This window comes from Peromyscus californicus, unplaced genomic scaffold (genome assembly GCF_007827085.1).
Source record: "Peromyscus californicus insignis strain IS unplaced genomic scaffold, ASM782708v3 Scaffold_9__1_contigs__length_137607984, whole genome shotgun sequence".
Taxonomy (NCBI): Eukaryota; Metazoa; Chordata; class Mammalia; order Rodentia; family Cricetidae; genus Peromyscus; species Peromyscus californicus.
Genome location: NW_026294617.1, coordinates 93,633,387 through 93,647,092, shown reverse-complemented (window position 1 = coordinate 93,647,092; position 13,706 = coordinate 93,633,387). Strand labels below are relative to the sequence as shown.

The following is a 13,706-nucleotide window of genomic DNA, read 5'->3' as shown; positions in this document are numbered from 1 at the left end:
CTCCTGGAACTCACTTGGTAGCCCAGGCTGGCCTCGAACTCACAGAGATTCGCCTGGCTCTGCCTCCCAAGTGCTGGGATTAAAGGCGTGCGCCACTACCGCCCGGCTGAGATTGGTTTCTTTATTCATTCATTTGGAGAGGAAGGTGCTCTGATATGATAAAATACTATATCCACCTATCCGAATGAGGCTGGAATATTGCCCCCCTCCCCCAAGACAAAGTGGGAGGAGGAGTCTTTGCTTGCCGTTGAGTTGAGATATTTTGCTGGGATTTGACAGAACAGAGAAGGCATTGGTGAGTGTTTGGACTACAAGTCCAGGAAACTACTCCACCTTCAGATTTTTTTTCTTAAAAAAAAAAAAATTAAAGAAATGTGTGTGTGTGTGTGTGTGTGTGTGTGTGTGTGTGTGTGTGTGTGTGTTTTCATGAGCTAATAAAGAGATGCCTTTCCAAGTTGCTTCCCTCCCTTATTTTTTGGGATAGTACCTCGCTGAAAGCATTTTATCTGTATCTATTTTTTTTTTTTTTTTTTTTTTTTTTTTTGGTGCTGGCAATTCCTCAATGCATGGTGGCCATTTTTGTTCCGATCTTATATTTTCATCTTGATTGTTATTGTCCATTATTGCTTCACACAGTCCAGTTCTGTAGCCTTTAGCCACATGTGGCTTTTGAGTATATTTTAATGGGAAATGTCTTCTTCAGTTTTCAGATGTGAAAACTGAAATTAAAGTTTATTTGTCATTTTAAGTAGCCTACATCTGTTTACCATGCTGGAAAGATGAGGTCCACATTTGATTTACTTGATTTTGTGTCATGGGAAGATACCCACTTAACCTTTCTAGAATTTGGTAAAATAGTTCTGTTCATGAGCCATTCTGCTTCTAAAAGTGAATTTATAGAAGTGGATTTCATTGTGTAGCTTTGAGCGTGAGGATGAAGTTGATATGTAGCTGTTAGAATGAAGCTGGAATTCCATGACTTAGATTCTTTGTGCTTTTTTTAATTTAATTTTTTTTTGTTTTCATTTTCTTGTTTACGTGTGTGGGTGTTTTGTCTGCATGTGTCTGTGCACTGTGTGCACAAGGCGCATGGAGGCCAGAAAAGGTCAGTGGACTTCCTGTGACTAAACTTACAGAGGGTTGTGAGCCACCAAGTGGGTGCTGGGAATTGAACCCTGGTCTTCTGAAAGAGCAGCCAGTACCCTTAACCACTAAGCCATCACCTCTCTAGCCCCAGTTTGTGCTTTTCTGAAGCTTGTTCAGCATGAATTTCAAAAGTTGAGATAATGACCAACACTCCACATTTAAGTTTGAATTATACAGGGTTAATATGTATGTTCCAAAAAACCAGAACCCAAACCAAAAACAAAACTGCAAGGTATGTTTGTTAAAAAGTGATGCTTCCAATGAACCCAAGAACAAGAAAATCTCTGCTGTAAAGAAGTGTTGCCCTAAACAATGCAGTTAGGTCCCTACGTATATGCTTTCTCATTTCCCCCCGGTGCTGGGGGTGGAACCTTGTGCATGCTAAGTGTGTGCTGTGCCCTCGAGATACACCTCCAGCCCTCATTTTAATGTTTTTCAGTGGGTTCTTGTTTATATTTATAGCCTAGCACCACACTGGGAACTTTAGAACTAAATTAACACCACCTTGAGAACTTTAGAAATAAATAAAGAACTTTTATTTCAAATCATTAGAAGTTTCTTTTTCTGGTTCATTTTGTGTTATTATTTTTTTCATGAACCCTGTTGTAAAGGCAGCCAATTTTAGTTCTATATGTTCCACAACATTCCTACTTTGTTTAACATGGATAACACATACAATGTCAGTATTTTTTTTTGTTTTGTTTTGTTTTTCGAGACAGGGTTTCTCTGTGTAGCTTTGCACCTTTCCTGGATCTCGCTTTGTAGACCAGGCTGGCCTCGAACTCACAAAGATCCACCTACCTCTGTTTCCTGAGTGCTGGGATTAAAGGTGTGCGCCATCACCGTCTGGCCAAAGTCAGTAATTTTTACTTACCTAAGGCCAGTAGGTATTGGCAGACTTGTAGTTGGAGTGACGTATATAATTTGGGAGGCAGAGAAGACTTAAATGTCTTTCTCAGTAAGAGGGGATTTCAAAGATGGGTTTCTGCAAACTTGGTGGTATTTAATACATTTGTGCTCTAGACTGAGTTGAATTTAGAGTACTAATGAGCGTTTCTGCACGGTAACTCATTTTTAGTTGTATTGCATCTAGGACGTTCTTCCAAATCTGTAAAGTATAAATAGGTTCCTTGATGGGGAAGCTCATGTTGCAGTTGATTAGACAGATTCTTCATGTGAAATTCTCCATAATATGCGACGTTATGTATATTTTGTTGAAAGAGTCATTGAAATGGAAAGTTTTGAGGACTTTGAGCAAAGCTTAGGTAGTGCCCCTAATGTGACTGCAAAGGCTTTGTGGAGGCTGCATTTGAAGGCCATCTTGAAGAAACTAGGAAAAGTGACCAGAGGGGAGGGTATTCTCTGTAAGAGGACTATTGTGAGTGGAGGGTGGCATTAGGGATGGTGAATGTTTGGAGGTAAGAGGTGGATGTGTCATGTGGAATGAAGATCCTGAGAGGGACCTGTTAGGAGACGGGATCAGCCTGGAAGCTAGGAGCATGGCGTGTTAAGCTCTGGTTCCTGGGTGGTGGAGACATCCTTCAGTAGTGAGGAGCCACTCAGCATTTTTGAGTAATAGGAAATGAAAGAAGGGCGATTGAATTGTATGATGAAATGCGCCATCATTGGGAAGGAGACTGAGGATTCCAACAGAACATGACTAAGCTGAAGGGGAGCTGGGCTTCTGATGTGTCACTGGGGACAGAAAGAAGGGGTATAGGAGAGTGGTAGCTCATTTGATGTAATAATGTTTTTGCTGTACCATGTTTGAGCGGTTTCATGCTCCTGTGATTCAGAAAAGTTCAGGGCTATTTTGAAGGAAAGATGTGTGTAGACACACTGAGTTTGAGGTATTGGAAGGCCTGCAGACGGTGGGTCCAGTAGGAAGGTGAAGGTGAAGACCAGTCCTGGGTCAGAGGTAGACAAGAGCACTCTTTTCCATTAGGTCACCAATTAGACTCATGACAGTGGGTAAGAGAGATTTATGTTCAGGTTGATGACTGTATTCTGGAGGTGTAGGGGAGGGCAGGGGAGCCAATATGTCTTATAATACAGGACGCTTAAGAAGGATGGAGAGGGAAAAAGGACCACTGCAGTTAGATACATGAGAGTTGAGGGTGTTTGAGTGGAAGACGTGGAATTAGAGGAATTCATGAGCTTTACGATGGAGTCAGGGAAGAAGTAAAAGCAGGAAAGAGTGGGTTCCACACCAGTTCATTCACATTCCTCTTTCCCTTGGCTGCTTTTCAACCCTTTCATCTAAATGGCACAGGAAGGAGTTAAACGGACTTAAGACTCAAAATTGCCCAACTAGTGCTCTGTTAAGAGATTGGCTAGAAGAACTCCAGGGTCCGAGTAGGGTGGAACTCTGAGGTACCTGGATTGGCACGGACCAGACTACTTAGGGAATGAACCTATTCCTGAAGATAATTGCAATGTGATTACAAATCAGATGAAGTGAAAAGTGAGCATCTATGTTACTGAAAACTGTGCTTGTACTAAATGCTATTTTATATATGTATATATCTCAGTTTCTATGCAGATTTTGGACCTCTGAACTTGGCAATGGTGTACAGATACTGCTGTAAACTAAACAAGAAACTAAAAGTGAGTATTCTAGACCTGTTTATGTTTTGGAATTAAAATGTTTAAACCAGGAAACCTGCCCAGTGGGATTGTTTTGCACACACACACACACACACACACACACACACACACACACACACACACACACACGATTTAATCAGGTGATTTAGATCTTTAGAAATTTGTGAGAGTTCACCTAGGAGTTGAAATCGATCCTCCTGATTATACCACAAAGGGCATGTTAACCTCTTTCTTTCTTCAGGACAGCCGCAACATGAGCTGAGTGAAGTCATTGCAACCGTGATCTAAGGAAGGGGCACAGCCTTTTAGGTTGTTCATGAGTTTCTGTCAGATTCCCTCATAGGATAATTTTTCCACAGCCTTCAGATGTGCTTGTCGATGCTATTATGGGGTGATGAAGGGTCTCATCAGGCACATAACCAGGTTTTGTTTGGTCAAGATGGAAAATTTTGCATATTGTTGAACGTCATCTCTGTAGAGTTAATAACCAAGTGAGACCCGTGAATCAGCAGTGATAGAATTACCTGCTCTGACAGAATGTGGGCAGGCATTCAGTATTAGTCTGCAGTGCTTGTTTTACACGGGATCCTTCTCATTTTCTGTATGTATATATGGATTTTTGTCATGTAGACTTTTTCCTTTTAAACTGAGTATATAAAAAAATTGACATTTACAGTATTAAGTTTACTACATGGAAACCAACCTTTATATTTTTCTTCCAATTTCTAAATGGACCTCTTGAATGTTTCAGTTTGAGAAACAGTATACCACAATATATGCTCCTAAGATAATCACAGACTTATAATGCTTAGTGTTTTGTTCTTTATGTTGGATAAAGTGTTTCTGTTCTACAGTACAGTGGCTTACACACACACCTGCTCAGTGATTGCCTTTGGGTTTTTGGTTGAACTTAGATATAAATGTAGTTTGGCAGAGCATTTCCTGTAGAATATATTGTATGCTTTATACATTTGCAGATTTTTGCCATTGCTATCAATGTGGTGTCATACAATATGGTTATACAATGACATTTAGTTAATAATTACATAACAAAAAACTTATCACACCCAACTCACTTAGGAATTAAATCATGCAATATTATCTGACTTAAAAATGTATTGTATATTCATTTAAGTAAACAAGAACCAAGAAGCTACTGTTTGTAGTTTAGAAAAGTAGATATTTTTATGATCATAGGGAGGTAAAAAATAACCTTTAAAGTGAACTTTCAATGACTGGAAGGGTCATTAGTCAATGCCTGAACCTCATGTTTTCCTTGGGAGGATCTGGGGGTTTCCTAGTTTGCTTTCTCTCTCTTTCTCTCTTCCCTCCTTCCTGTGCCATTTAGATGAAAGGGTTGAAAAGCAACCAAGGTAAAGAGAAACATGAATGAACTCATGTGGAACCCACTCTTTCCTGCTTTTACTTCTTCCCTGACTCCATCATAAAGCTCATGAATTCTACTCTAATTCCACCTTTCTATCTCTGTCTCTGTCTCTCTGTTTCTCTCTCTCTCTCTCTCTCTCTCTCTCTCTCTCTCTCTCTCTCTCTCTCTCTCTTCTCTTCATGCATATGTGTGTGGGGAGGGGGCTAGAGAAAGACATTGAGTGTCTGGCTCTATCGCTGTCCACCTCATTTCCTTGAGACAGAGTCTCTCACTGAACCTGGAGCTTACCATTTGGCTAGGCTGGGTACGCCAAGTTTCTGGATCCACTTCTCTGTCCTCTAGGTCAGGGGATGCCAGTCTGTGTGGCCTCCCCATCCCCTACTTTTACATGGGTACTATGGATCCAAACTCCGGTCCTTACATTAGTATAGGAAATGATCTTTCCCACTATGCTGTCTCCCAAGCTCCTATTTCCTAATTATGCTATCATGTAGCTGGCATGAACCATGCACAAGTGACCATGGGACCTAAATACTGTCTGGAGGTACCAAAGAGAAATAAATCATTATTAGGAAAATGAAGTCATCTAACTCAAGAGTCTACTTATAGTGGTTGTAGAAGAGTAACTGGATTGAATTGTTTTTTTTTTTCTACCATATTCTATACCTAACAGTGAGTGTGTATAGAGACTTGTTTAAATTTTCTTTCATTTCCAAAACTTCCTTACATAATTATGAAAGTTTAATAAAGTTCTGACAGTCCCGTTGGTTCATTCCAATGATCAGGAATCAGCTATAGATGCCTGGAATAACATTTTTTTAGCTTTAATTAATGGCTAATCTGTAGCTTTCTGAAGGATTGACTTTTCAAAACTCAAATGTTAATTAAGTGAACCATACCAAATAGAATCTCTCATCAGGAGAAAAAAATTTACATTAACAATCCAAAGCCAGAACTGTAGAATCTTTTTCTTATTTATAATGTAAGAATTCTAGCCAGGCATGGTGGTGCACACCTTTAATCCCAGCACTCAGGAGGCAGAGGCAGGTCGATATCTGTGAGCTTGAGGGCTGGTCTCCACAGTCAGTTCCAGGGCAGCTAGAGCTACAGAATAGCTTAAAAAAAAAAATAATGTCTTTAAAAAAAAAAAAAAGAATTCCAGAGCTTCATGAGAATAGTAGTTAGGACTGTCTCAGAAGGTTTATGTGAGAGAGCTTTGCAAATTTCAAAATTAAGCTGCTATGCCAAATCACGTTCCTAATGTCACATCTGTAAGTTCAGGTAGGAAGTCTAATAGTTCTTCTGGGAAGTTTTGAATGCCTTCTTCACCCTTAGTGCTGTCGTTCCCCTACGGGGAAGCTGGTCAGCACACTCTTAGGAATCTAAGTGACAGCTGTTGAGACACAGCTCAATCACAGGGAGAGATGGGAACCTAAGAGAGATGTGTGACCTGTGTCACAGGTGAAGTTGAGCGGTGTCGTTGTTCACATGCTTATCTTTGCCTAGGGTGGGGGTAATCTGGGCCTTGGGTTTAGAATCCTTCGTTGCTCACTCTCCCAGGCTGTGCCTGCCACCCTGGCTATGTTAACATTTCCAGGAGCTTAGACCCCATGCTCTCCTATTTGGAACATACTCTTCCTGTTACGCACGCCTCACAGTAACATTCTCTGTCACTCTGCCAACAGCATCTTTACACTGGCCATCTCCCCGTCCTCCCAGAGCATCCGTCCCTGGCTGATGCGTCTGTCTCCTTGGCTATCCACGCTTCCTCATCTTGATCGGGGCCAGGATACCTCGCTACCTATACCTTTCAAAAACCTTACCTTGCCAGCTCTGTCCTTGACATCTTCCCGTGGGTGATTTCATGTACTGATTTACTGGGAATGGAAGTATCCTTGTCACCCTGAGCCTTGCACTTTACTCCACTCCTGCATTCGATTCGTCACCATGGCCTGCCTGACTGAATGCCACATCCCTCTGGCTTAAATCCTTGGTGTGTGTGTGTGTGTGTGTGTGTGTGTGTGTGTGTGTGTGTGTGTGTGTGTGAGAGAGAGAGAGAGAGAGAGAGAGAGAGAGAGAGAGAGAGAGAGAGAGAGAGAGGAGAGATGTTTGCAATAACGTGTGTGTGGAGGTCAGAGGACACCTTACAGGGGTGTACATTCTGGGGATCCAACTCAAGTTGTCAGGCTTAGTGGCAAGTACCTTTACCTGCTGAGCCATCTTCCTGTCCTCCTTTATAGCATTATTTTAATTAGTAACTTCCTGTTAGAATTCTTCTCTATGTGATTTCTCTATTTTTTTTAACATTCAAAATTTTATTTTTTTTTTAAAACGCTGTGATTTAGGCACATGTTATTTAATAGTCTGGAGATTTTTATTCCTTCAAGTTATGATTTTATTTATTTTTTTCATTCCTAATTTCATGGCAAAAAATAGATAATTTTTGCCATGAATTCTATTCCAATTCCCAAGTTTCTCCTTTTCTTTTTGGTTTTTCGAGACAGGGTTTCTCTGTGTTGCCCTGGTTTTCCTGGAACTGGCTTTGTAGACCAGGCTGACCTTGAACTCACAGAGATCCTCCTGCCTCTGCCTCCCTGAGTGCTGGGACTTAAGGTATGTGCTGCCACACCCAGCTTGTTTCTCCTTTCTTAAATGCCATAGATGTTTTTTTAACTCAGTGCTTTGAGATAATGATTTATTCCAAATTTACTGATTTTTTTTTTAAAATGTGTCCATGCACATTTGATTGCCAGTGACTTCAGTTGTAATTATGTTGGTTAGAATGGGAAATTATCCATGAAATATTTATTTAAAGTGTCCCAAACAAAAGGCATTATCCCCACCATCAACAAAAGCATTGCTTGTTGTATACAGTTTAACAAATTGTTACTAACAAGTTATGCAACCATGGGTCCAAGGTTGCTGTTTCTGATCAGTTCTTACCGTGGAGAGGCAGCAAAGAGGAGAGACTTACTGGCGGGAACAATTGAAAGTCTATGGACTGTTCAGTGGAAAGTGTCATCAGTGATTGATGGGAGGGCAGGAATTGTCAACCTGGTATTGCAAGGGATCTGTAAATCACGAAATTACATGTACACTTTGGTGTGTACTTATATTTTTCTTCTGGGAAGACTTGCAGCTCCTTATTAATTCTCAGAGGGATCTTTTGTTTAGACAATGCCAAGAACACTGAACTACAATGTAAATGCTTCAAGGCTGTATTAGAAGGAGACAAAATTGGCAGTAATTAAAAACTAAACACTACTTTCTCCTAATTTAATCAGTTAAGAAAAATCAAAGCTAATTGAGAAGCCTGAAAATTTAATAGAAGCAATACAATGGCACAAGCCTTTCTTAACATAGTTGGTATGTTATTAATCATTGATTTTATTTTTCTTCAGAGAAACAGAAACTCTCAGCTTGGGTTAAAAAACTTGAAGAGAGGAGACGTTTTCTAGGGTAGCAACTTAAAAAAAAACCAACACAACTGCCGCTCTGAATCAACAAAACAATTACAGTAATCTTGGACCATGTAGAAAGGACTCAAAGAATATTCTGAGACCTGTACAAAGCTCCCCCATTACCTCTCCAGGATAAAAGGGCAGGAAGAGCAGGCATCCTGGAAGAAAGGATTGTGTTGAAGCACTGAGGGGCCTGGCAGGGGGTGGGTTCTGGGAATGCCCTTGTTGCTGAATGAATCAGGGCAGTAATTCTATCCTGGAACCCAGGCAGCTGCCACGCTCTCAGGTGCTTGTCCACAAGAACTCTTTTGATGTCATGATAGACACCCTCTTTTTATAACCACAAAAGCATGTTGAGGTCTCCTCATGCAGTTCTCTTGTGTTTCAGGTTGATGGGCTTGGGGGAGAAGAAAAGAGAGCTACGTTCTGGAGCCAGTTCATGTAGTTTTAAGTGGTAGCAGGATGGTAACTCATGGGAACACACACATTTGGAGCTCATAAAGCAAGGCATGGATGTTTTGTATGCATTCAGAAACCCTCAGGCTGGAAGACCCTAAGAGAATTCTCAAGTGCCTTCAACTGTATGATCTGAATGGTCAAACACACACATGCGCATGCACATATACCCCCATACCCTTTGGGGACAGGGTCTCATGTAACCTAGGCTGGCCTGGAGCGTACTGTACAGCTGAGGATGAGGATGGACTTGAATTCCTTATCCTCCTGCCCCTGCCTACTGAGAAATAATTTTATGAGTGATTTTTTTTTGACCAAATGTGCCATCTTTTAATGCAATCTACTGGGTTTGAAACAAAAATAGACCATAAAGAAACACTTGTTTTCTTTTAAAATAAAAAATTCAACCTGTTTTTATCATAGTTCCAAGCAAAACATGGACCATATTTTATCTTGTGCAGCCAAAGAAAATGTTCAAGAATGTCCCTTTCCTGAGAAAGCTGGAGGTAAACACATAGAGTCCTGGTGGCTCCCTGGAAGACCTGCTCACTTTATTGCTTTGGTAGTGACCCCCGGTGGCTGTCGAGGTGCTGATCGCCATGGGCATTGCTGGGCTAACCTAGTCATCAGTAAGAGAATGATGCCTTGGCCATAGCCCTGTGCTCTGCTCTCCTTAATCTGACCACCATCACTGGCAACACGTGCCTGCTTAGAGATGTGCATGGGCTGTATTTCTTATTAAGGAGTATATTAATCTGGCTGTGTCTTCCTTTCCCTGGATTGATTCACATAGCTCAATTAGACATACTATCCTAACCAAATGACTCAACTATTTTCCGTCTAGCATTTTGAGCAACTTTATCAAAAGGCCGCTTAAGAATCGGCGTTCTTTATGTGACCCATTCGCTCTGTTTCTGTTAGTTTTGCACCTGCCTGCATCACAGTCTGTGGTTGGATGCTTCAGTGGTTTGTGGTGTCCCGACCTAAGCTGAACAAGTGCATGATTGGTGTATGCCACTGTCACCTAAGGCTAGGCTGTGCTATTCCCTTGTTAGCATGACTTCCTTTCCTTCTACCTCTGCGTGTCCATGGCTTGTTTGTCCCGTAGAGTTAAGTTACTCCTACACCTGAATGCAGCCCTTCACATAGTTTTTCATTCAAAGACAGAAGACGTGTATGTGGCATCCTCTCCTTGACCTTTGTATCAATCAGTCTGTCACGTCACTTTGCCTGCTTGACAAATGCCATTAACTATATGTGCTGATACACCACGTACTCATCATGACTTATGTGAATCTCACAAAACTTTCATACTCAGGTAAGCAAAGCAGGTCTGGGGATCTCTCTCGGTTTGGCGATGTAAATCGACAGATGCTCTTCTGTCGAGTATTTCGGAATCTCTCTAGGTTTGGCGATGTAAATCGACAGATGCTCTTCCGTCGACTATTTCTTCAGCTTGTCAAGCGAAGCAGTTACTGTAGAGCGCGTGTCCTGCGATTGCCTCCCTGAGTAGTTGTCCCCTTGTTTACAAGGAGCCTTAGTGGAGAGTTTGCATCAGATAGTCATTAACTTGAGATCACACGTGTTGCTGGAGACAGGGTTCCCCTCATAAAGTCTTCCTGGAGCAGCTGCTCAGGTCCACGCTGATAGGAGTGGTCGAACTTCCTTAGCCTGGCAACCGGGCACAGCACAGTGGTTGGCATTCTGTCTACAGACATGCCCCGGGGTGGATAAGCTCTCTTAAGAAAAAATATTAAATTTGAGCAAGGTGCAGTGAGTGGCATGCATTCCAGCACTTGGGAGGCAGAGGCAGGGCAGATCTCTGTGAGTTCAAGGCCAGCCTGGTCTACAGAGCATATTCCATGGGTACACAGTGAATCTATTTAAAGAAAAAAGAAAGAAAGAGAGAAAGAAAGAAAGAGAGAAAGGAAGAAAGGAAGGAAGGAAGGAAGGAAGGAAGGAAGGAAGGAAGGAAGGAAGGAAGGAAGAAGGAAAGAAAGAAACTTAAATCTGTGGTCAGCAACGTATGAAAATGTACACAGAATTTTGGATTTGGGCCTCCTTTCGTACATTGAAGGATCTGACGATGCTGTGCCCAGTTCTTGCATGGCAACAACAGTGTTGAGCTCCATGTGCCTTGGTAGGAACTGCTTTTGTTGTTTGTGACCCGGCCCACTCTGAGTTCTAGGACCCTGCAGGTATCTGAATTTTAAGCCTCTGGAATAACTCTGCTGGCAGTGGCTTAGTTATGAGACCCCTGAGGGACCTCGGTTGTGAGGTGGCATTGCCTGTAATGGATAGTATTCGTTTATCGTGGCAAAGGTTTCTTAGGAGTCTGTGGAAATGTTTTTCTGTAATGTGCTTTTAAAAGGTAAGATAGCATGATTTGGAATTCTTTCACAAGAATGTTTTTCAGGAGGCAAATTGATTCACTGCATGGTTTTGTAATCACAGCATTTTCAAGGGGAGTGGGATGGGGAGAGGGGGCATCATATTTGTGTATAATATTCTTCCAGAATTTACCAATAAATGTAGACTAGTGGATTTCCCAGGCTTTGTTCCACTGAGTCAGGAACTTTGGGTGGGCCCAACAGCCAATGCCTTCTAAGTTCTCCAGGGCCTTCTGTACCAGTCCCCTGCAAGCATGAAATGGAATATGATAATATAATAATAAAATATAATGGAGTTTAGGTTTAAGTTTATTTTATTTATTTTTTTATTTCTGAAAAATTTTCATAACGCTGACCTTTTCAGCCCAAGACTTATTTAATAAATTCTGAGCCACAAAACTTGTTATGGCCTCATAATTGAGGTTTACACCAATTATCAGCCTCAGCAAGAGAGTTCTGGATTCCTCCTGCCTCCCACACATGGTTGTGTAAGTGTTTGCTGCAGGCCTTTCCTGGTTCCTGGCTTATGTTCTGATAAAGTGCACCATGCCTTATTATATTTCAGCCTTGCTTGGGACCTCTGCTTTGAGACGCACTCCGAGTGCTGCTGAACCGGACCCCTCTGGCATCACTCCTGTTGCCGTGGGAAATGATGGGATGTAGCAAATGGCTTACAGATAGTAGCTGCTGTTGTTGCTGCTGCTGCTGCTGCTAGGGCCGGTTGTCTGCTTCGATTGAGAAGGTTCAGAAGGCTATACGTGCCAGTTTCAAGATGAAAATCTAAAACATACAGATGGGTAGTGGCTGTCGCGTGTGCTTTGGCCGTGAGATGGCCAGAGGCCTTTTACCTTAGTATTCCTTCGGAGACGTTTTCCTTTTGGTGTGTAAGACTGACTTGGTTTGACCAGTGTTCACATCTGCTTTGCCCCTGGACAGTGGTTTTGTGATCTCCGAGCATCTCAGATGAAGGAATGAAAGAATCAGTAAGAATGGGGCTAGCTTCCTGGAAGCCAGATGTATGCTCGTGACTTTGCAGATGTTCTCTTTGGAGAGCCAGGTCTACCTGGGAGACTGCAGAGGAGATGGACCAGGGGTGAAGAGGAGGCCGATGTCCTGCCAGAGGCCCGAGAGGCTCTCCCCTGGACTCGAGGCAGAATCTCAGAAAATGTTGGTGGTTCATTTATAAAGTAGACGCCTGTGGTGCCTAAATTCGGTCTCTCCCCAAAGGGACAAGGTTTTTCTATCTTGTTATTTACTTTTCCTGTTGCTGTGACAAAATCCTGAACGGAAGCCACTTAAGGAAGGAAGGTTTGTTCAGCCTGGCCGCCTGAGGGCGCGGTCCATCATGGCGGGGGAGGTCAAGGTGGAGGTCAAGAGTGTGAAGGGTTGTTCAGAAAGCAGAGAGATGAATGCTGTCGCCCAGCTTCCTTTCCTCTTGGGAACGCACTCTGGGCCCCCAGCCCGTGACTGGTGCCGCTCATTCACACGCAGGGTGAAGCTTCCTGTGCTATGTTTGGAGGTTTGTCTCCCAGAGCATCCTTGACCCTGTCCATATGAACCATCGTCTTCATGAAAGGTGCTGAGAGAGACGTAGGTGTGTCCCCACTGGACGGTGGTGCTCCTTCTAGGGAGCTGGGATTGCATAACAGGTCGGGTGTGTTTGGTTGAAAGGGTGGTGTTTTTTCCATATTCGAAAGGAAAAACATTAAAGGTTTCTTTCTTATCAGTCCATTCGCACAAAATATTAGCCAGATAACTGACAAAATGTTTTATTATCTCCAGTGCTTTTCACTGTAGTGTTAGGATGTCTTCTCGTGAACATTATCATTGGTGCCGCTAGGGGACAGGGAGGGTGTCTATAGGAGGGAGCCTGGCTGAGGTGAGGGGAGCATTAGACAGGGCTACAGCTGGCCAGATTCTCATCTGCTGTCATCCACTTGGATTGGTTTTGACTTGGTGGGCAAGAATTCCACTTTCTGTGGTCTGACCTGGGGGGGACAGTGGCTGGACTTCACTGTGGTCTGACCTGGGGGGACAGTGGCTGGACTCCACTGTGGTCTGACCTAGGGGGACAGTGGCTGGACTTCACTGTGGTTGATCTGGGGGGACAGTGCCTGGACTTCACTGTGGTTGACCTGGGGGGACAGTGGCTGGACTTCACTGTGGTCTGACCTGGGGGGACAGTGACTGGACTTCACTGTGGTCTGACCTGGGGGGACAGTGGCTGGACTTCACTGTGGTCTGACCTGGGGGGACAGT

The 13,706-nt window shown here is 42.8% G+C and overlaps 1 protein-coding gene across 2 annotated transcripts in view; it reads left to right on the top strand.

The window, feature by feature from the left end:
• Cdc14a (cell division cycle 14A) overlaps positions 1-13,706 on the top strand; it is a 170,207-nt gene that overhangs the window by 15,881 nt on the left and 140,620 nt on the right. For both annotated transcript variants that reach the window (XR_008216438.1, XM_052730935.1), the window contains exon 3: positions 3,678-3,753. Coding sequence is in view for 1 of the 2 variants with exons in the window: in XM_052730935.1 (XP_052586895.1) it covers positions 3,678-3,753 (76 nt within the window). In the remaining variant the exon portion in view is untranslated. The remainder of the gene's footprint in view (positions 1-3,677; positions 3,754-13,706) is intronic.